General features: G+C 44.4%; 2 protein-coding genes across 5 annotated transcripts; one reads left to right on the forward strand and one right to left on the reverse strand.

Moving 5' to 3' along the window:
* Nucleotides 1-12: 12 nt before the first annotated feature.
* Nucleotides 13-11,818, reverse strand: LOC311330074 (serine/threonine-protein kinase 38). Of its 4 annotated transcripts, none has more exons than XM_084462041.1 (14): nt 11,718-11,818; nt 9,549-9,685; nt 8,478-8,529; nt 8,119-8,241; nt 7,638-7,721; nt 7,253-7,376; nt 6,849-7,003; nt 6,540-6,642; nt 6,194-6,255; nt 5,829-5,946; nt 5,451-5,574; nt 3,993-4,088; nt 3,731-3,825; nt 13-3,613 (listed from the first exon to the last, which is right to left on the reverse strand). In XM_084462041.1, the coding sequence occupies exons 2-14, from the start codon at nt 9,677-9,679 to the stop codon at nt 3,474-3,476; spliced, it is 1,407 nt and encodes a 468-aa protein (XP_084318167.1). In that variant the 5' UTR covers nt 9,680-9,685; nt 11,718-11,818; the 3' UTR covers nt 13-3,473. The 4 variants fall into 4 exon arrangements, with proteins under 4 accessions (XP_084318167.1, XP_084318166.1, XP_084318165.1 ...); XM_084462040.1 differs by having other exon boundaries at nt 6,194-6,258; XM_084462039.1 differs by having other exon boundaries at nt 6,531-6,642.
* A 1,324-nt stretch (nt 11,819-13,142) lies between these two features.
* LOC311330042 (choline/ethanolaminephosphotransferase 1-like) lies at nt 13,143-19,372 on the forward strand (the record flags this gene model as incomplete). Its single annotated transcript, XM_084461996.1, has 8 exons — nt 13,143-13,571; nt 16,443-16,590; nt 16,889-17,030; nt 17,714-17,798; nt 18,070-18,201; nt 18,347-18,505; nt 18,882-19,007; nt 19,177-19,372. 8 exons carry the CDS (start codon nt 13,143-13,145, stop codon nt 19,321-19,323), a joined length of 1,368 nt encoding a protein of 455 aa, XP_084318122.1. The 3' UTR covers nt 19,324-19,372.
* Between the last annotated feature and the right edge of the window lie 3,706 nt (nt 19,373-23,078).

A 23,078-nucleotide genomic window follows, 5' to 3' on the forward strand; every position in this document is an offset into this window, starting at 1 on the left:
ACAGGTGTTTTATTTAATGCTGTTAAAAGTCTACCACCATTATAGTGCGGGTGGGTATTGCTACTATCAGTGAAACAAGCTGTTTGCCATCGACTGGCAGTATAAACGTGCTCTTTAGTTCGAACTTGTCAGAGAAAATCCATACACACTGTTAAGGCAGGAAAAGGCTATCACATGCAGATAGATGCATGTTGTGCTGACCAAGTAAACATTCTACTTGTGACATCTCCACCATGCAGTGTTGCCAGTTCTTCAGTCTTTCTATGGTACGATTAAGCAATCTCTACAATAAGTCAAAACTGGGTCACTGTTAGACTATTTGAATACATACACACAAAAATAAGGTGAGCACTACCATCACAACAGCATAGATGTGCAGTCAGCAGTTGTGTAACCAATCTGATGTCAAATCTGTAAGACAAATATAGACACGTTTTAAACCAACACCTCTGGCTTTGTCATGCCAATGCCATACATGACATTGATAGTGATGGTAGGACTCGACTACAGCACAAACAAACATCTGACAACCCCAGCGGAGAATGAATGACAGCCTCATGATTGAGTAACTTTCCGTGACAGGGCTCAAGGAACTGGTTGGTCCTGCCAACGTCTCCCTTGTGAAGGAAGGGTGTGTAGGGTTAGCCTGAGGTTTGCCTCAAAGCTGATAGGTATAACTTTGCCTTTATGTTCCCATGCAAATGCTATAGACAATGGCTAAGATTTCCACGAGGGGGAGGGGGGGGGGAATCATTTACATGCTATACAACTTCTCAAACATTCTGGCATGGGAGTTGTGGAGCTCTGCTAAGACTTGAGTAGGGTGTAAAAATAGAAACCAACTGAACCAAATACCAAAGACTTATTTGCTTTGTGTTGTGGTATGATAAACAATTCCTCAGAGATAACCCACAAACACAACTGGTTAGCCCACTCTACCTACAAGGTGACGGAACTAACAATCGCATTGCTGCACAGTGTACTGAATTCACTACAAAAATTCAAAAAATATCTAAAAGAATGACAAAAGATGATTCTGGAGGGGCCCATTCATTCAAATGTTCAACATTGGACAGAATAAAGAGATTGAGATTAAGTGCAGAGTTATTCATTGTCAAATAGCAGAAAATATACAATAGAAAACCCACACGCCATGTCAAGAACAGTGGATTTAAATACAATGCGCACCTGCTTACAATTTGTCAATCCTAAACGTTTTTGAACAGTGTGTTCCCCATTTAATGTGTGCCAGGGAAAAAAGCATAGCATACAAAGTTGGGTGACACCTCCTCTACCAAAAGTAGCCTAACGGAGCCCCCTCCATCAGTGTAGTTCTATCAAACATCATCAAACAATCGCTCATCTTGTCATTTTACTGAAGAACATCAGTCCCTCCTAAAAACACACACACACACACTCACATAAAACACACACAAGCATAAATTAAAAAATAAAATTATTCCAGGTCATTTACACTGCCACCTCATCCACCACAAACACTTTCAGAAAAGCACAAAGCAGGATCATTGTGACACCAAGCATCTATAAGAAGTGAGACCAGTCTCAAAAGAGTTTGTTCGCTCATTCATCTAAAACGCCTGGATACTACATCTCTGCGATGTCTAGCACTAAACAAAACTCTCTATACATATAATTAAGAAAAAGACTGACATTACATTTTCTTACCCCGTATGACAAGACCCCTCCCTACCACTTAAAGTGGTTCAGGCTACATTCCATTTGTATGACAGCAATTAGGAGTTATTGTGGCATGGAAGTCATTCTCTACAACCTGGATTACATTCGATTCAAATGACAGCATTTGGATATTTCTACAGACAATCACACAGCCCTGGTTTCGAGGTACGGTCTGGAGCTTCTCCTCACAGCTCAGCCTTTTGGGGGTAAATAAAAAAGGGAGATTCCAGGTGAGGCTTCATCTATTTAAGGGTTTCTGGACAGCAGGAAGTGAAAAGGTGACGTCGACCCCAGACTGGGGTCATTGTGGAGCTGTACATGACTCCACAACCAAAGGAGCTCCCTCTCCCGTTCTCTGTCTTCCTGACTACTGATCTGTAAGGGCTTGTTAGGTCAGGAGACAAACCCCAGATCATTCACTGAGGATGAAAAAAGACTCTACAGGTCCCTTTTTACCTGGGTAGATGGATGTCTTAGCCTAACTCCACCGATAGTAGAGTGACAGAAACATACCACAGGAACATCTGCTAAAATAAAATAAAAATATCTAAATCCACTTCTCAAGACACAATAAAGGTGCTACAATTAATACAAGCAGACATGATTGTCAAACTAAAAGACCCTAAACGGCTAGGCTAGAGAGAGAAGCAGAGCAGTACGGTCAATTTCAAAAGGAATCAATTGGTGTAGCTATCTACTGTAGGCTATATTGCTAGCAACACTTGCATACGTTTCATGTATAAACCGCTCAGCAATCGAAGTTGTAAAATGTGACAATTACACAAACGAGCATACTCTACTCAAATAAGAATTATGACAACATTAAGCTTACTCCTGCTCTCAAGTCTTTGGTTAGGAGCCACCTTTTTGCAACAGGCAAACTAATGTTGGAAGCACTTTGTATCAAAAGATGCTTCTGAATCTCAATTAAAAAAAACATTAAAAACATTTGTACATAGTCCCTGATAAGCATAATTTCACTCTGAATGACACTCCACTGCCATGTTTCTTTAATGGGGCAAGTCATTTCTGACAAAAATGGAAATTCTATTGTGATAAAAAGACAGTCCTCTTTCATTGAAGAAAGAACCTTCATTTTGAAGAGTTCAAAAGGGAAAATGCTAGCCTTTAACAGTGATGTGAGGCATATTGGATTCAGGTCCCACAGCCAAAGAATGGTACAAGAAGTTGAGGTGGTTATTTGAGGGGCGAGTGAAGGATGCTGATATATGGAAGTCAGAAAGGAGGCTTGCTGTGGTCCGCTGGTGAGTTAGTCCATGTTGAAGTACAGAATCAGCCTTAGCCAAGTAGAACCAATGCAACTGAAGAAGAACTAAAACTGAAGTATTAGCAACACCTAAGACTGCTCTTTGGTGGATCGCACATATAAAACCCCTGCATTCTAGTCTCGTAATAGCTCCATGAAAAGCGGTTCATTTTCCACTTGTAGCGGGGACACTGTCCAAAACCCTCCCCACAAAGCGAATGGTACGGTCTCTGTTCATTAACACGGAGTCCTCGGACCACCATACCACCCTGCCTGAAAAAGAATCCCTTCAGCTGGGTGAGAAACGCACCCAATCCCATCTCCATCTCCAAGGGGCCAAAACACGTTCAAAGGGGCGAAGATGTCTCCACCTTCACTTGGGAGTCTAGTTCGTCATTGAGCTGGAGGAGAGGACATAGGGATTCATGGTGGTATTCCTTTAACGCCAGTCTGAGGAGCAGAAGCACAGAGAGCGGGGGAGGGGGTGGGTGGGGTGAACAGGGGATCTTCATCTCTTCCCTGACTTCATGTACGAGGGTATGGCGCCCCGGGCGGTGAGGCCCTCGAAGCGCTTGTAGGTGTAGTTGATGAAGACCCAGTCCTTGTTCTTCAGGTCTGCCTCGGTCTGGTTGGACACCACCGGGGCCACTGCGGAAACAACAGGACACTGTCATGACAAGCACGGAACCAACAGGACACTGTACGTCACAAGAGCCCTGTAGGCGTGGCCTGTTGCGTTTGGCGTCGAGCGTTTAGCCTAGGCACCTGTGGGCTGGAGGATATCGGAATCCGGGAACTCATCGAAGTTGGACGTGTCGTCGATGCTTTTGATCTCTATGGGAATCGCAGCCGGTCTCTCTCTGCGGGAAAAGGAAATGGGTAGTGTGGGTGTCATCGGTTCATTTTTACGTTGCAATATCGAACCTCATCATCAATAAAGCATAGTAAAACTAAAGGCCATTTAGAATTGGAAGTGTCCCTCCGTATACCACAGAGACCTACAGAGCTAGTTAGCGGTCAGTCCTACCTTATGTGGTCATAGTCGACCCCCTCGAAGAAGGCGTTGCCCTTGATGTCCTCCACCCCAGTGGCTCCGATCCGGTGCTCCTCCTCACAGCAGAACCTGCAGAAGAGGACAGAGAGTCAACACAGGTTCCTTCCTTCACCTACAATCAGGGGTGAAAATTAACTTTTTGGCTCATGGTGAGTCACCTACCAAGGGGACAGTAGATGAAAAAAATCTACTGGCCAAGTATATATATTTTTCAGATAGCCTTCCGAAATCTAGTCGCCAATTGGAAATTTTACCTGCATTTGGCCGGTGGCAGGTGTTAATTTTCAGCCCTGCCTACAATGCTGCAGACACAGCACTGATGCCGACACAGCTGAACAATCTGGTGTTCAGTTGCATTCGTTCAACTTGGCTAAGGAGTTCGACGTCCTGGCTGGGGTGTTGCAAGGGGACGCCCTTGACCCCTTCCTCTTGATCAGTCCTGGACTACGCGCTCAGGAAGCAGGAACTCAGCCTCACTATAACACCTCGGAGGTCGAGACGAAACCCCGCTGTAGTCCTAACGGACACGGACTACGCGGACGACATCAGCCTGCTCTCCGACCATGTACAGCAAGCACAGGAGCTCCTGTGCAGAGTGGAGACAGTGTGCCAAGGTTGGCCTTCGGCTAAATGCCAAGAAAAGCGAGGTAATCACTCATAACATCCTCCCGGGCCATCCACCGCTAACAACAACAGGAGGCGTCGCTCCGAGAGAAGTCAATGATTCAAATACTTGGGCTCATGGCTCAACGTGTCCGAGCAAGACCTTAAAGTGAGGATAACGCGTGTGTGGAGGGCCCTGAACGGCATGGCCAGTGTGTGGAACTCCAACCTCACCCGACAAATCGAACTGAGCTTCTTCGATGTAATGGCAGAGTCCGTTCTCCTATAAGGCTGTGAATGCTGGACCCTGAAGCCCACCCAGCAGAAGTCCCTAGATGGGGGGCTACACCAGAATGCTGCTTGCAGTAATTAACCGCAACAAGAGCAAGTATGTTACCAACAAGCATCTGTATAGGTGGGGGTCACCAAGGGTGAGTGAGAAAATAGCAGCCAGGAGAATGAGGCTGGCAGGTTCACTGACAGAGACACGAGCTGCCAACCAGTAAACTGGTGCTGTGGGAGCCAACACACCGGCATCGGTCACGAGGGCGTCCCACGCTAACATACGTGGACGTACTCAAGAAAGATGCAGGAGCGGAAAGTACAGAGGAGCTAGCCAGATGTATGGAGGATCGGGATGACTGGAGGCGACGATGGAGTCCAAGAATGACCTAGAAGGTTGGTGCTTTTGAACATAACATAGATAGTGTGCCGACTGCCGAGTACTATTATCTGACTGTTCATCGGAAGGCAGGAGGGTGTGGCGTCGATCGCATGGGGACTAGAACATTCCACCGGGCCTGACGGGGCTTGAGGTGGAGGTCCTACCTGAGGATGAGGTCCTTGGCCTTCTCAGAGATAGGCACTTCCGGGGGAAAGGTCAGCGTCTCGCGCCAGTTCATCACCTTCCTGTAGGTCTCCTGGGGGGTCTCCGAGCAAAATGGGGGGTAGCCTGGAGCACACACACACACATACGCACACGCGCATACACACACACACCATGAGGATGTGACTCACAGCATAGATATACAACATGAATCCACTCACTTCACTCCATATAACCAGTTGACAAGGGGCAGATCTAAAATTAGATTAAATTAAACCTAATCCAATCCCAGGCCATTAGGGGCATTTGAGAACCTTTGACCCTAGACTGGTGGATTAAGTCTCTCCCGCCTTTGTCAAAACTGACCAATGGGCTCTTACCTATCAGCATCTCATACATGATGACCCCTAGGCTCCACCAATCACAGAGCTTGTTGTAGCCGTTCTGCATGAAGACTTCGGGGGCGATGTAGTCAGGTGTGCCAACAGTGGAGAAGGCCTGGAGGTGGAGAGAGAGAGAGAGAGAAACAGAGGGGCAGGGAGGGAGAGAAAGAGAGAGAGAGAGAGAGGGCAGAAGAGTACAGGAATAAGGAAACGATACCCTTGATTGCTTCCTCGTTACTGTCATAATAAAACTCTAGGCTGAGAAAACATCAGTGCTGATAAAATACCGACCATGTTTATGACACACTACAAACGATCGTTGCACTGAAGAGCCACCTCAAATCGCCCAAAACACGACTCACCAGCTGTCTCCTGTTCCTCTTCCACGTTTCTGCTTTCCTCTTGGAGTTCATGTTCTGGAACGCTGCTAAGAAAAACACAAGTGTGTCACAACGATGTGGCCCTACTTACCGGTTGAATCACAGAATTAAGTCTACAGGTTAAAATAAATGTGAATCACATAATGTATATAGCTGTATATAGCCTAAGTTACATTTTCGAAGCTTCAAAAATCACATTCTTAAAGAATTATCATACTGTGTAACAACACGTATTGCTTGTAAACGTCTTACTTCTATGTTAATAGAAATTTACACAAATGGGGTTAGCATGAAGAGAAATTGAAATGGGTTGGCTGACTTTGCTTACTGAAGTCACTGGGCAGGCTGTGGTTCAGGTTCTTGTAGAACTCCGTGCGGTGGGCCCTCTTCAGACCAGTACACAGCCCAAAGTCCGACAGCTTCACGTGACCCTGGAACAACCACACAGCCGCAGCGAGTGATATTGGTGCATTGCAGTTCTCATGACTGTGGTGGACGCTCTTTGCATGCCCGCCTCATGACTGTGGTGGACGCTCTTTGCATGCCCGCCTGTGTGTGTGTGTGTATGTGTGTGTGCCTATGCTGTGTTTTACAGAAGCAGGTCTTTTGAGTGTATGACCGATGTGCTCAATCTTACCCTCGAGTCCAATAGCAGGTTGTCAGGTTTGATGTCTCTGTGAATGAAACCCAGCTGGTGGATGGAGTCTATAGCCAACACTGTCTCTGCTATGTAGAACTGAGTGGCTTCCTCTGTCAGAGTATCCTTCTTCATCAGGAGGGTCATCATATCACCTGCAGGGGGCAGTAGAAGATTCAAGATTCCTTTATTTGTCACATGTAATGTACGGGTGTACAGTCACAGTGAACACGCACCACAAAACCTGGGCTGCAGTCAACTAGTCACAGAACATGAGTCATCAGGTTTGACCATCGAGGCACGTTCAATGAGGTTGAGCGTTCATCAGGTTTGACCATCGAGGCACGTTCAATGAGGTTGAGCGTTCGGGGGTGTTGCGGATAGAAAAGTGTTCCTTGGCGTACCACCAGGGAGGAACTCCATGATGAGGTAGAGGTTCATCTTGTCCTGGAAGCTGTAGAACATCTTTACCACCCACAGGCTGTCGGCCTCCACCAGGATGTCCCTCTCAGCTCGGATGTGGCCAACCTACAACACACACACACACACACACACACACACACACACACACAGACACAGACACACACACACACACACACACACACACACACACACACACACACACACAGTTAATACAAGTGCACCCAGCATGGGGAGAGTTCAATCTCATAATAAGTGAACAGATGTGACCAAAAAGGGAACCAGATTATCTTGGATTGAGGGATAAACCCGCTGGACCCAGTAACGGACCGGAAACACGATCCCCAGGCCTCTTCCCGCTCTCCTCACCTGTTCCTTCTCCAGCATGTCCGCCTTGCGGAGGATCTTCATGGCGTAAACATGGCCCGTGTCTTTCTTCTGTACCAGACGCACCTGCGAGCAAAAAGAGGGCCCTTTATAGGAGTTTGAAACCCACAGGAGCAAAGCTCAAGGGTAACACTTTACAATAAGGGTACATTAATAAGCATTAGTTAATGCATTATTAAGCATTAAGTAACAGTTAACTGATGTCTATTAATCATTTACTAATGTCATTTATGTTAACTCACCTAACCCTAACCCTAACTAAGGTATTAATTAACATTAGTAACCTAACCTAACCCTAAATAAGCATTAGTTAACAGTTAACTCATGTTTTTTGTGACCCTTATTGTCAAGTGTGACCAGCTCAAGCCTCAGCCACATCGCTGGAGGACAATAACAAACTAAAGATCTGGGAAGCTGAATAGAGGAGCCCTTGAGGGAGTGGGGGAAAAAAAAAGGTGCGTACCTCTCCAAAAGCTCCTCGGCCAATCACCTTGAGGGATTCAAAGTCCTCCAGGCCCAAGCGGGTGCGTTTGAGACGAAGGAACTCTGTCTCTTTCCTGGCGTGTTGGGAACGGCGGATACGCTTCTGTGGGCAGAAATAACCACGGGACATATTAGAAAGTGTGTGTGTCTGTGCTGACATGAATGCATGGTATTCTAGAGGACTTGGGAATAAATATAGAAATCTATAAGCCCTCCGAGCAGGGAGAGAGAGAGACTGTGTGTGTGTGTGTGTGTGTGTGTGTGTGTGTGTGTGTGTGTGTGTGTGTGTGTGTGTGTGTGTGTGTATGTGTGTGTGTGTGTGTGTGTGTTCCGACCCACCTCTTCATCAGCCAAGCCCTCCTGATCCATCACTTTCTCTAACTTTAGCTGCCTAGGAAAGAAAACGTGAAATGGTTATTATACAACACCCATATTGTGAGAGCATTCAGGAGATCAAACGTGTAAACTCTTGGTGCCAGGTCGAGTTTGTTTCGAGCTGAATTGTTCTCCTGAGCACATGTCCAGTATCCCCTGAAAACATCACCTACGTAGTCAAACTAGCCATTGCTGTTGCTAACTAGTGAACTCAACTGGCTATTCAGTGTGAATCAGCCCCGTCATCTAAATGTCAGACAGAGACCTCCATAACAATGCCATTTCCTTTTCTGTCCACAGCTGAAGCTGCCCAGATAAGAGAGCACGTCTCCTACGGTCTTGAGTGTTGTTAGTCAGCTAAGTGGTAGTCGGGTTGGCCTGCTGCCACTTCATGTGTCACTTTCACCATTTATCAGCTTCCTCTGTGAGCCAGGGTACAAACAACACTCTCCTCCAACTGCCACAGGCCCAACACTGACTGAACCCCAACACATTGTTCATTTCCCTTCTTTGTGCTGTCATTTTACTCAAGTGTTGCCTTCGCTGACCTTATTAGTCTGTCTGGGTTGCGAGAAAAAGACTTTGATGTTGGAAAGCAGGGAAAAACAAGCAATTGTTCATTAGAACAACGATATGGTAAAGTTGGTCACTGAAAGCCAACCCAGTGAACCCATGGCCTACTTTCAAGACATCACATTTAAACAGACAAATACACCCATGTTAGGGCAATTTCTGTACTCCATGTATAAAGAATGCTCTCTCTTGAACACAAAGAGCCAGTCACTGGGCTGTGCCTCTGCAAACCCAGAGAGGGTGTGGTTAACCTCAATGAGAGGTGCATGTTCCACTCTAGGAAAAGCAGCAACACCCAACACAGATACACATTTTAAAGTTTAAAGTTGATAGGGCCTTTAATGGATAGAACGTGTAAGAACTGCTGCTTATAAAGAGCTTGACAGAACGGTGCTTCAGTTCCATCTGTTCTGAAGGAGGAGTGAAATCCTGTATAGAGTCTGGGGGGGGGGTCGCTCTCACCTCATCTCCCTCTCCTCATGTTGGGCGATGAGGTTGCTGTAGAAGTTCTCCAGGGTCACTTTAGCCATGGTCACACGTTCCTTAGTGTGGTTACTCATCGAGGAGCAGGAACTCTGGCCCGTCATTGCCATGGTTACCTGGGGGAACGCAAGGAAGGAGGAGATATTTGTGTTCGAGTTCGAGTTCCAAGAAAAGGGCGTTGCACTCTATTAGGGATGCACCGACATGGAACTTTTGGCCGATACCTATAACAGATATTAACATTGCTGTCATGGCCGATAACGATATTTACCTATGACGATATGATCTGTATAAAGACGTTTCTATGATAATCAAATGTTACTGAAAAACACATGGAAACACTGTCTCGATTTCCAAAACATTTAGAAAAGCCTATAAATCATAGATTAACCACATTGTTTCCTCTCAAAAACAACACACAAGACAGCAGCTAGAGAAATAATTACTGGTTGTTCACATCAGACTGATATATTAAAAAATTACTAACATCGGCCGATACCGATATGACTGCTGATATAGAGTGCATCCCTACACTCTATCATTCCAACTCCATTTGGCTCCATTTGCACCTACTCTATCCAACACTGTCAATACTCCCTTGGCTTTTAACTTCCACTACAACCTTCATGTAGTACTGCTGAGACTTTCCCATTTTAAAACGAGGGGCCCAAGGGTTAAACACAATCGGCCTCTTTCTGCCCCCTGTACAGTAACTCAATGTCCACTCAGCCTGTGCTTTCTGCATGACTGAGCAAGAGGAACACTGTACACTTGAGGTGGCAGGAGGAGGAGGAAGAGGAGGAGGAGGAAGAGGAGGAGGGGGGGGGCATACTGTTTGGATAAGAGCTCTACACATTAAGCTCTTGATTTGTGTCTCTCTGATTCTATAAGGTCAGAGCAATTCAATTATCTGGACATTCAACTGGCCACTGAATAAGGTGGTCATTAAAACGAACGTCTGGAGCCCCATAAAAGCAAAACGTATGTCGAGGAAGCTGCTGTGTGTGCAAAACTCTGATTAAGGCAAGTCGACAATGTAACATTAGTGACAGAGCAGTTCATAAAAGATTGCATGAAATAAAACTTGTGCGCCTAGGACTGGTGGGAGCAATAATCAATCAATCAATCAATCAGCTGAGAGCAGAGAAAGTGTATTCTAATAAATAAATAAAAACCTGGCATACTGAAACACCTGCTAGTTCGTCATTAGTAAGTATGAAGTGCTACTGAATATTACAGAAATGCAGTAGCCTATGAGCCTATGGGTCATTGAACAATAGCTCTGCTGCAGAGGGATTCAAGGGAGGTTTGGCTGAGTATTGGCTAGTTATGCTCAATGTAGTTAATTGGGCGATTAGAAAGCTACAAATAGCGTCATGACAATATTTAGCTAGCTCTTCGTTACATTTAACGTTAACATACGGCTCGCTAGCACTGGCTAGATGCCTTGCTACACTAAGTTAGAACTAGTGTAGCCTAGTTAGCTAGCTACAACTTTAAAAACGCATGGTTGATAGCTTCTTTCTTTTATAAATGAAGCAAAGTAGACACTAAAAGCACTCAAAGTAGTAATTGAAACCAGGTTGTTTAGAAAGTTGGACTAGCATGGCATGCTAGCTAACCAGAGACAAGCCATCGCATTGACAGCAGTGAAGGCAAAGTTAGCTAGCTCGCGACGGCTCCGTCTATTTGCTGGAAGGCTCCGTCTATTTGCTGGAAGGCGGCTTTTCACGGAGCAGTATAAATACAGTGTTCAAAGGTAAATGATATCGGACATATTGACTGAATAGTTAACATGTGTTTCTACCTGTGTAAGCGAAGTTATACATATATAAATATATAAATTATATCCTCATACGACGTCAATTTGTAAAAAAGTTCAGTCTAATGTTGCGATCCATTCCGCACAGTGCAGACGCGAATCTGACTCAAATGTTGATGTTGTTGACGGGGTCTGGCTAACGTAGTGCTAGCCTGGATCACAACTGGTTGGGGAAAAAGTTAGCCTAGCCAAGATAGCCAGCTCACTAACACACAATCTAACGAGCTAAATAAATATGACATTTAAAACGAAATACTTAATCAACCCGATTTGTGATCCTCTAAAAAATGACTTGTATTTCTAAGCGATTTGTCTTTTGTTCTCACCTCCGAAGTCAACCTCTCTTCAGCTTGGTCGTGTTGCTCACCCTGTCTGTGTCCCTTTCTCCCTGTATGTGTCCCTTTCACCCTGTCTGTGTCCCTTTCTCTGTGACAGACGACAGCTCCGGGGGGACGTTGTGACGCTCGGTGGCCGAAATAGGTACTCGAGATTGTAGGCTACAGTTTGCTCCACCAGAGACCACACTTCAGAGGTGGAGATGGTTGGGAGGGGTGACAAAAAGTAAATGGTTGTTAATAAAACGGCAATAACATGTGTTGAAGACGATGAAAATAAAATGAGTCGCATCACACTCTCATGTAAAAAAAGAGACCAATAGAAAGCTAGTAGCACTGCCCCTTTAGTACAGGAAATGTAATTAATTTACATGTCATTTCAGAGAAATGTTCACATCGAGATACCTAGAATTACAGAACAAACCGAAGCGGACAATGGCATCTTGAATGCACCCTCTGGCATCTTGAATGCACCCTCTGGCATCTTGAATGCACCCTTGGACTTAATTGTGCGACGGAAGTGGGCAAGCCCTGTCAACGCTCCTGCAACCTATACATCCATGTTTGCAACGCGGTCGTGTTCCCAACCAGAGCTCTCCACCTTGAGAGACAGCTGATTATAGCCTTCGCGGAAATAGGTGGACCTGCATGTTCTTTGAATCCACCGATCGTAAAGACTTGTTTATTTGTCACAGTCAGAACTAGCTCACAGCACAGAGCTGGGTTGTTCTCTCAGTTTTGGCTATAACGTTTCATCCTCACCACGGTAGACGCCATCACTTCGTAGAATACAGTGAGCAAGGTAAGCTTGATTTCGAAGGACACTGTCAGACAATTTGTCATTAATGTCAACCTGTCGCTGCTAGGGATAAACTTACTGGGCATTTTGTGATGTATAGGGCACTGAAGATGTGTTATATGATTATTTGTTTAATTTATATGTCACTCACACCTCGATGTTGTGTAATCATTTGAATGTATTGTTAGATGGCTAGATGTAACGATAGCTTGCTACAATTTGTCACAGCTTTGAAGTTTCACTGTTAGCTAATCGCCACTTATCAGGCAAATCACTCCATTATCTATAAAATGTACTACAATCCTCTGCTTTGTGTAATATCAGCAACACTTCCAGGAAATGATGCTAGGCTAGAGATGCTAGGCTAGAGACTTTATTTTACCTCCCTTTCCTGCCTTCCGGTACAGCTCTGCCAGTAACAGCACATTGCTACAGTCATCATGGCTAACCGGTCTATCAGGATGGAAGTACCACACAAAACCTGAATTCGACCCTTTTCCCTATACAGCTTGGCGAAACTGCTCTCTTTGCCGCGCTGTGGATTCCCTGGACTGGAGAGGGTGGAGGCAGTTGTAGGTAGAACGGGCGCCACGTGAATTGAGGTTCAGGCTTCCCCCATGAGTAGCAGTACTGGCCAGCGAGTTCTACGCTCCAGGGCCGCAAAGGCAGGTCAAGGAGCTACAGGAGCGACAACAACAACAACATGGCCCCCCCAGGACTCCGACATAGAACCGTCCTGCAGGCCAAACACCTCAGCGGGCCCGACCACTGCTTGTGACGGCGGGGGGGGTGCCTGTCTCCTGGGTAAGTTGATCCAGATGCCAGCCCCGCCGCTGTCTCGGCACCAGTTGAAGAAGTTGGAGGATCATCGCTATAGCAGTGCAGGGCGCTCCCTGCTGGAGCCCTTCATGCAGCCCTTCTGGGAGTGGCTGGTGGCATGTGTGCCAACTTGGATGGCCCCCAACCTCATCACCATTGTGGGCCTGACTGTCAACGTCTTTACCACCCTGGTGCTGGTCTACTACTGCCCCACCGCAACTGAGCAGGTAGGTCCAGTGGTTAATAGCGCTACAGCACCGGTAGGGATTATCATTGCAGTAAATAAGTTGCTGAACACCAACATCTAACCTGTGTTTACTCTGGCATTTCCATTTGGATGCTGTAATAGACGGGAACAAAAACAATTGGTAACACTCAAGAGAAAGATAACCGTCTTAATAACCTCAAAACACGTATTATACAGGCTTCTGTTCATGGAGTGTTTGTGTGAAACGTTGTTTCCGATGACACACTAGAGCCTCTAGTGAACAGCAGTGAAATGCAATAACACCACGTCAGATATTCACTACTTCCTCTTTCACTATCTCTATTGAGACTTGTTTTAGGGTGGGCTGTGTGTTTTCACCAACCACCACAATGCACTCTGTACCCTGGGACCTTGCATGTAGAGGCGTCAAAGGTCACACTACATGACCCAGGTTTTTTCAGTGGACCCATGTTGTGGAAGACCAAAGGGTGAAGGGGAAGTGACAGGACATTAAGTGTCAGAGTGTCAACCATCCTGGCTGTCAACCATCCTGGCTGTTACACTTTGTAGCAATATTTTGGGCCTCATGAACAGGAAAGATTCACTTCTCATCTACTGGTGCTGGTAGATGATCAACAAGCTCATAAATGATTTGCATTAATAAATCAAAGGAAACCAAATAAAGCAACTTACAAGACGTGCAACATGGTCTTATGGGTCTTGCAATTTGAAAGCTTTTTTTTACAGTACTTTTGAACTAACATTAAAAACACTATGATTCAATTTAAAGGTTTACAGTCGTTGAACATTATTCAACCATTATGGTTGACTTGACTTTGGTTGTGAATGACATTCTCCTGTGTTTGGCCTGCATGAATCAGGCTTTGAGTGTCCTATGGTTGTTTTGATGGATGTGCTCAGGGGGATGTCTAGAGGACTTCTGGGACAGGCACCCTGGGCCCCCCCTCCCTCTCAGGTCACAGAAACAACTTCATTTAACCCCTCAGGTCTCAGCACCTTCCCCCTACACTTGCCTTGTCTCCAACACCCTTCCTTGTCTTGGTGTCCAAGATGGAGGCACTAAAGGAGGGAATACGGCTACATGTTTAATTCCTAATCAGCTCAACCTCCTTTTGTTACACTCCTATTTAATCAGGGACTCTGCTGTAAGGCTAGCTTGCATAACCATTACAATGTTCCTCCATGTTATTCTCTGACCAGGATTTGCTGTAGGGGTCGAATCAAACTTTATTTATTTGCACAGCGCAGTTCATACACAGAGGCAACACAAAGCGCTTTGCGGGGGGTGGCCGTTCAGACTACCCTGATACTCTGATATCTCTGCCACTTTGTCAATATTTAGGGATGCACAATATATCGACAAGCATATCGGTATTGGCCAATGTTTTTAATGCATCGGTCCAATGTGCAAAATAGGGCAGATGTGAACAACAGTTAATTATTTCTGTCTAGCTGCTGTCGTGTGTGTTTTTGAGAGGAAACAATGTGGTAAATCTATGATTTATCAGCTTTTCCAAATGTTTTGGAGATACAGACAGTATTTCCATGTGTTTTTCAGTATGTATAACATTTGATTGTCATAGAAACTTGTTTTCATACAGAACATATCGACATCGGCAAATATCGGTTATCGGCCATAACAGCAATGTTAATATCTGTTGTCGGTATCGGCCAAATTGTTCCTATCGGTGCATCCCTATCAATATTGTATTACTACATTATTTAAAAGAAAGTATGGAATATATAAGGACAGGGAGAGAAAGGGGAACCATGTAGATCATTCTTATTGAATGTATCTATGGTTGTTTTTCTGAAAGAGCTCAGGGGGATGTCTGGGGGGGGGGGGGGGGGACAACTTCACACAAACCTCTCGAACCCTCTCAGGTCTCACCCCCCCCCCCTCCTCCTCCTCCACTCGCCTCGGCTCCAACACTCGTCCTTTGGTGTCCAAGATAGAGGCGCTATCTCGAAACTGTCAGTTCCCTACAATGATCAAACAATGACTCATTGTAACTCTTGACCGTGTTTCATGTAGACTGAGCTGTTCTGTGTGACGCTACAGGCTGGGTTTAGAGGGGTTGATTGGATCACTGTGACAGAGCTCACAGGCCGATTCTATTGTTTAGTGTTCAGTACTAAGAATTGTCAGTGTTCCATCTCTGCCTAGTGCTTCGCTGTGGCTACTACAGGATAATTAGCCTATACTTGAGGCGGGGGGGGGGGGGGGCGTTTAACTGGGGTACATCCAATATTCCACTCGATAGACTAACGAGCCAAGATGGGACTGGCACAATGTCCACAGACCAGCCGGAGCCAACACAAGCTAGCTCATTAGAACCTAATGCACTGTATGGGCTTAGTTAGATGTTTTGATCCTCTTGAATCAGAATTCAAGTTGGGACAATCAAGGTCATTGCTGATTTTTGAATGCTGCTAGAAAAGCAGTGGGGTAGTCATGACTGGAGGTGACGCACGCTGCACAGGGGCCATCTTGGGACTGAAAGAAGAGAACTCGGTTCCTTGTTTAATCACTAATCAGCTCAACCCCCCTCCCTTTGTTACACTCCTATCTAATCAGGGTCTCTGCTGTAAGGCCAGCTTGTTTGTTACAATGTTCCGCCATGTAATTCTCCTACCAGGGTTGGCTGTACAAACAGACTATCCTGATAGTCTGACATCTCTGCTACTTTGCCAATATTGTAGGTGACATTAGTAGCAACAAAGAAGGAATAAGGATAGGGAGAGAATGGGGAACCATGGTGATTTTTTCCCGAGAGCAGAAGTCTTATCAAAGTGAGGAGCACAGGTGTAATTTTGAAAATTGTTTGTGGCAGTATTATAATTTCTAGAAAAATCATTTTCTTTTCAGGCACCTCTGTGGGCATACCTGTCATGTGCAATGGGCCTCTTCATCTACCAATCCCTGGACGCCATAGATGGGAAGCAGGCCCGACGCACCAATAGCAGCACTCCATTGGGAGAGCTCTTTGACCATGGGTGTGACTCCCTTTCAACAGGTGGGAGAACCCAGGGAACGCGCTACTTCACGTACAGTAACTCACATATACATTTTGGACAGAGACACGACATAATATTGCACTTTGTTTTTAATTCATGCATGAATAGACTTCAAACACCTAGATCAGTCTGTACTTCACACTTTTAAGAGGGCTTTTTTCCCCCCCTCTACTGATGCTCATCTTCACATACAGCCAAGCTTTGTTGTTGGGGGCGGGGTGTATGTGGTATTCTGAGACTTTCACTCACTCTCCCAATCTCTGTATTTACACTCCTCTCTCTCACTTTGTTCCTCAGTGTTTGTGGTCCTGGGCACCTGCATCGCCGTGCAGCTTGGCACTAACCCTGACTGGATGTTCTTCTGCTGCTTCGCGGGCATGTTCATGTTCTACTGTGCCCACTGGCAGACCTACGTCTCTGGCACCCTGCGCTTTGGCATGTGAGTGGAAGGACACTGCGTCTGGGGGGTTCCCTTCTGACTATGTCAGTAACGAGCGAGGCAAGATAGATGAGATCCGCCCGAGTACTGATCCAGCTTCTGCCCCTGTGAGGAATTTTTGAAATCTCCCAGCCAGGTTTATCTAGAGTAAGTTTCCCTTTGTGAGTTCTTAGGTTTATCTAACCCGGCATCTCCGGAGCAATCTGTTCTCTTCTCTGACTGGCAGATTTGATGTCACAGAGTTACAGATGTGCACGGCGTTTGAGCCTGTGTTCTGGAACCTGATAGTACTCCCCTTAAAAACTAAGCTATATACGAGTATTTAAAAAGAGTATAAGAGTATTTGACTCATGCCCAATTTAATCATTCTGACATTTGATGCAGTTGTAGATCAGCCGTCTGCGATCACATTCATCTTACTTGACCACTGGAGTGATTGGCTCAAAGGATTTGTGGTCTTATATCTTATATTGGCCAGGAATAGATTAGTTTAGCAAAAAATAAATGAACATTCGAGCTGTTGTGACTGTAACTTTCAGCTGTTTTGTACTGACCTTCATGGGTAGGTGTAGTTTGTGCGGGACACACTAGGGGGTGCTGTGTGCATGTTGTTTTGAGTGCTGTGAATCAGAGACCTCTAGATCTTCTCATGATTACTCTGCTCTCTTTCTCTGCCCGCTCAGCATTGATGTGACTGAAGTGCAAATCTTCATTATAATCATGTATTTGCTGGCTGCCATTGGAGGGACAGCTTTTTGGCAGTTCTCGGTAATTCAATATTTACCAATATGATTCACCAAATATTGCCAGTTAAAACTGCTTGAAATAAATTAAGCTGATGCTATGATAAAGTAGTCTGCTATTGTAATTTGCTTCGATGCATACATATTAATTTCGATATGAGGTACTGTTTAAAAAATGTAAAAAAAGAGACGTTACTAACTGCATCTTGGTTGCGGTGTTCAGCTAATCTACCGTTGGTGGTTTTTCTATATGTAGACATTTGAAACATGTTCTTGCGCTTTGTTTTACCCCATAGATCCCTGTACTGAACATTCAAATTAAGATAATTCCAGCCGTCCTTACTGTAGCAGGAGCCATCTTCTCCTGCACAAACTACTTCCGGGTCATATTCACAGGAGGTGTAGGAAAAAACGGTTCCACAATAGCGGTAAGTGGTCCCAATGTGTATTCAATTAGTTCTTGAATTATTCACTTTTATAAAACAATCCAAATATTGAGATCATTATAAAATGCAATGTAAAATTAATAAAATGGTACAACCGTCTTAAATCCATCTAATCCTTTTGCTTCAGGGGACAAGTGTTTTGTCACCATTCTTTCACATTGGAACTGTGATCACTCTGGCCATCATGATCTACAAGAAGTCCTCTGTCCAGCTGTTTGAGAAACACCCCTGTCTCTACATCCTGGCATTTGGCTTTGTGTCGGCCAAGATCACCAACAAGCTAGTGGTGAGGCACAACGCGTGACACGCTGTAGAGAAAAATACCTTTTAATTTGCTATTCTATATTCAGCTCTTGAGATACTATATTCAGCTTTTTTCTGGACATAGTTTCTTCAACCCAATGTTTTCCTCTGTCTCTGTCTGTCTGTCTCTGTCTGTCTCTGTCTGTCTCTGTCTGTCTCTGTCTCTCTCTCTCTGTCTCTCTCTGTCTCTCTCTGTCTCCCTCTCTCTCTCTCTCTCTCTCTCTCTCTCTCTGTCTCTCTCTCTCTCTCTCTCTCTCTCTCTCTCTCTCTCTCTCTCTCTCTCTCTCTCTCTCTCTCTCTGTCTCTCTCTGTCTCTCTCTGTCTCTCTCTCTCTCTCTCTCTCTCTCTCATTTGTCAAGGTGGCTCATATGACTAAAAGTGAGATGTATCTCCATGATCTGGCATTCCTGGGGCCGGGGTTGCTCTTCCTCAACCAGTACTTTAACAGCTTCATAGATGAGTACCTGGTTCTCTGGGTGGCCCTGGTGAGTCCAGCCTGAATTCACCTACCTTGTACACTTGGGTTTAGCTTACAAAACAAATAAAGAAAAACGGCACACTTGTCTCTCCATTCGCTGTTACATTTTATGAAGTTACCGTCATGTAATTTTGTTTTTTTGTAAACTCGTCTATTTCTCTTCCTTGTTTCTCCAGATCTTGTCCATTTTTGACTTGGTGCGCTACTGCATCAGAGTCTGTAACCAGATCGCCTCTCACCTGCACATCTCCGTCTTCAAACTCAAACCGCCAGACCTGCAGGCCGCCTCCCAGTCCAGTAGCGAACCCCGGTTACACCAATGACACCGCTGCAGGTGGTAACGTCAGAACTGGTGAAGTACCCCACCCGCCTATACCCATCTTACCCGGCTTCCCATTGGACGAGATGAAAGGGAGGTGGTCTCTTGACGAATGTAAAAGCCAGTGAAAAGATGGATACATTGATGGGGTGGGGGAGGTGGGGGGGATATTGAATAGGAAATAATTTATTTAAATCTCTGTGGTGTGCAATAACGTGTCCGGTGTCCGGTTCGTAGCCGAAGTGGAGATGGGGGAAAAGAGTTGTCTGTGAATGTTTTATTTTTGGGTGTTATAAAAGATAACCACCTGCAGTATAAACTGTTAATGCGAACTAGACGTGGTCTAACCAAAATGATTGATTTAGCATATTATAACCATGCCACTGTTCATATATTAGCTCAAGTTTGGAATGAAAAGCGCTGAATATTAAACTGAGGTTTGAAGGACGGAGCGATTTTTCCCCTCGCCAAATAATATAATTAGCTACAGGAGAAATCTTTTAAGTATATATTCACATTTTTGTGTCAGAGCAATATGAATGTTCACTAAGTGTCGGTCTGTTCCGTCAATGTCAGTACTTGTTCAGTTCATTTAAGTGCGATACGTATAGTTTCACTTACAAGAAACCGGTTCTCATTTGTTGAAGCTTTAGAGTAGATCTGAGGTGTTAAGTTCAAAGGATCTGGATAAAAATCACAGAAGTATTCACAGACTCTTGGAGGAGTAATGGAACGCTTGACCTTAAGTTGCCCCTAGCCTTGGTGTTAAGGATTTAATTATTAGTAGTAGCCTTATGGTATTATGTTCACATATTGTTACTTGATTTATTATGAGAAATGTATTTAAGGTTCTGTCACTGTGGTTTCTCTCTAGTCTTCTGCTCCATTCAAACACCTAGACCGCTCCATAAGTTCAAACACCTACACCGCTCCATAAGTTCAAACACCTAGACCGCTCCATAAGTTCAAACACCTAGAACACTCCATAAGTTCAAACACCTAGACCGCTCCATAAGTTCAAACACCTAGACCGCTCCATAAGTTCAAACACCTAGACCGCTCCATAAGTTCAAACACCTAGACCGCTCCATAAGTTCAAACACCTAGACCGCTCCATAAGTTCAAACACCTACACCGCTCCATAAGTTCAAACACCTAGACCGCTCCATAAGTTCAAACACCTAGAACACTCCATAAGTTCAAACACCTAGACCGCTCCATAAGTTCAAACACCTAGACCGCTCCATAAGTTCAAACACCTAGACCGCTCCATAAGTTCAAACACCTAGACCGCTCCATAAGTTCAAACACCTAGACCGCTCCATAAGTTCAAACACCTAGACCGCTCCATAAGTTCAAACACCTAGACCGCTCCATAAGTTCAAACACCTAGGTCACTCCATAAGTTCAAACACCTAGACCGCTCCATAAGTTCAAACACCTAGACCGCTCCATAAGTTCAAACACCTAGACCGCTCCATAAGTTCAAACACCTAGACCGCTCCATAAGTTCAAACACCTAGACCGCTCCATAAGTTCAAACACCTAGAACACTCCATAAGTTCAAACACCTAGACCGCTCCATAAGTTCAAACACCTAGAACACTCCATAAGCTTAAACACCTAGATCACTCCCTAAGTTCAAACACCTAGATCACTCCATAAGATCCTCGTACCAGTACGGATTTATGAGTCTGTCATAGATTGTGGGCTGTGTTCAGGAGTACATTGGTTGTGAATGTTAATGTCACAAGACTGCCTTTCTGTGACAATTACTCCTTTGTCTTTTCACACATTGTCTCACATGCATACAACCCTGTACATGGTGAGGATAGGACAACGTTCATTTATTATTTTTGATGACCTAAGGAAAACAAAGTCTCGTCATGTTTACATTATCTGGCTACTTGCGTGTTTGCCATAGAAATGTATCTATTTTACATAAATATGTAAATCCTGTATGCTTCCAGTCTGCTTGTGCCATATAGTATGTGGGGGAAAGGGATAATTGATAGCTAGGTTATTGCTGGCACAAGCCTTTAGACGAACAGGAATCTGGCTAACTAACCATTGTAATATTTTAGCAGCCGCCAAGTGTACTGTGTGTACTTTGTCTTCCATCCAAGTCATTTGTCACTGGATTGAATGTACGGTACATCACATTTCCTCTTGTGCTTTGTAGTGATTTGATAGATACCATAGGTCAGGAATGTTTTTGTGACCAGTGTGTCACTTTGGTATGCATCGTCACACTCCGACTGTAGTCCTCACTGTCCTGTGATTTATTTTTTGTTGCATTTGTTGAGTTGATTACAGTGTTGGACATGCGTTCAGAAATCACGTCACAACTCAAAGCTATTGAGTATGTTAAATGCAATACATACATGTACTGTAACAGTTGCCTTAAATGTAATTTCATAGAAAAGGCTGTGAAGGTTGTTGATTATGGTGGATACAGTGGGCAAAAAAACATGTGTGGATCAGCTGAACCCATGTCACCATTCCTTCAACATCCACCCACACTTACCCCTAGCAAGAATGATGTTCCACCCACACTTACCCCTAGCAAGAATGATGTTCTAGCTACAGTCATGTCAACCTCTTTGGCTTTCTTTCTCCACAGGGAATTCTGGTGTGATGTTGCACAATACCCACTCAATTTTCTATGTTCAATATGGAATGCAGGGAAATTGATTCATTCCTAAAGAGGATATTAATGTTAGTATTGATAACAAATAGCTTCATCAAATTGATGCATAACATGGTCAACATTAGGAATGTCTTTCAACCACCCTACCGATTCGGTGTACACAAACACACTTTCTTTTATGCTCTTAACTGTGTTCATGAAGGTCATGTTTCACTTTTTTCATCTGAGTATTACAAGACAAAAAGTGATAACGTGACTTGTGTGTAACCATTCATTTAAGCATAATGGTTCCCATGACTATAGACACATGGTTCTACATAAAATGTTCAGCAGCGTAAAACCACCACAGATAACAACAACACAACATCATTCATTATTTTTCCCTTGGTGTGGTTGTAAGATAGAATTTAATCATTATTAGCTGTTCAAAAAAGTTGAATGTTTTGGTTTTAGTGTTTAATGGCATTCAGAGTTACATTTTTAATTTCATGTTTGATCAGTTGTAACATTTATGTAAAAATAATTTTGGAATAAACAAGCTGATGTAAAATAAAGATTGCTATATTTATGATAACAGATGTTGTCTTCCTGTGTGTTTCTAAGACGACTCTCTGACTCATACAGACCGCCTAGTCTAAGAAACCACGTATTTCTTTTCCTGTTGTGCAATAACTCTCAAGTCAGCCAGTGCTCCGTTTATCCCCATTAAATGAGAGTGAAATCACGCTCAAAAGCAGTCAGCTGACTCTTGCCTTTGAGAAGAACAGGAGATCCAAGTCACAAGGTCCCAGCTTAGTAACGGGGGGTTAAGGACACACACACACAGGCCTCACTTCAATCAACTTCTGCTTTAGCAAGCTTCCTACGGAACTGGATTTTTATTTTCAGGTTTACAACCTGTTACCCGGAGTTATGCTGCTCTTGCTGCTTTGGATAGAGGTTTGACTCCACTCCTTGACTCACTGTAAGTGGCATTGAGTGAGTGTGTTTGGAGATATGCTGTAGCTCTGGCCTGCATGTGAGACAGATTGTAAATGGGTGTGTACGATAGGACATTCTTATTGTGTGTTAGTGTAATTTTGACAGTTAAGTTCTTGAAACTTCAGTGT

The sequence above is a fragment of the Borostomias antarcticus genome (genome assembly GCF_949987555.1).
Source record: "Borostomias antarcticus genome assembly, chromosome: 3".
Lineage (NCBI taxonomy): Eukaryota > Metazoa > Chordata > Actinopteri > Stomiiformes > Stomiidae > Borostomias > Borostomias antarcticus.